Consider the following 335-nt stretch of genomic DNA (forward strand, 5'->3'; position numbering starts at 1 on the left):
GCTGCAGCAACTGCAGCTGCTGCAGCTGCTGCAGCTGCAGACGTACGCTTCTGTCCAGGAAATCGGATCGAACCAGATCCAGTGTGTTGCTTCCTCTCCGTCACCATCTGCAGCAGCAGCAACAGCTCTCAGCAACAAAATGCAGCAGCAGCAGCAACAGGGGCAGCAGCAACAGACGCAGCAGCAATAAGAGCAGCAGCAACTCGGCAGCCCATGGCAAGGGCTCACCTGGTGCCTTGGCTGCTGTTGCACTCCCGGCCTGGCCCTCTTCGCAGCTGCTGCCGTTGCTCCCTTGCTGCTGCTGCTGATCCTGCTGCTGCTGCTGCTGCTGCTTC

At 60.3% G+C, this 335-nt stretch overlaps 1 protein-coding gene across 1 annotated transcript in view; it reads right to left on the bottom strand.

Annotated features, from left to right (window-relative positions):
- The window catches only part of ETH_00034050 (NOT2 / NOT3 / NOT5 family domain-containing protein, putative), a gene marked incomplete at both ends in the record, with an annotated part of 1,804 nt that overhangs the window by 875 nt on the left and 594 nt on the right, over positions 1-335 (bottom strand). The window contains one exon of the mRNA XM_013373968.1: positions 229-333. Coding sequence (XP_013229422.1) covers positions 229-333 — 105 coding nt within the window. The remainder of the gene's footprint in view (positions 1-228; positions 334-335) is intronic.

The sequence above is a fragment of the Eimeria tenella genome, genomic scaffold (genome assembly GCF_000499545.2).
Source record: "Eimeria tenella Houghton genomic scaffold, Eth_scaff1854, whole genome shotgun sequence".
Classification (NCBI taxonomy): domain Eukaryota; phylum Apicomplexa; class Conoidasida; order Eucoccidiorida; family Eimeriidae; genus Eimeria; species Eimeria tenella.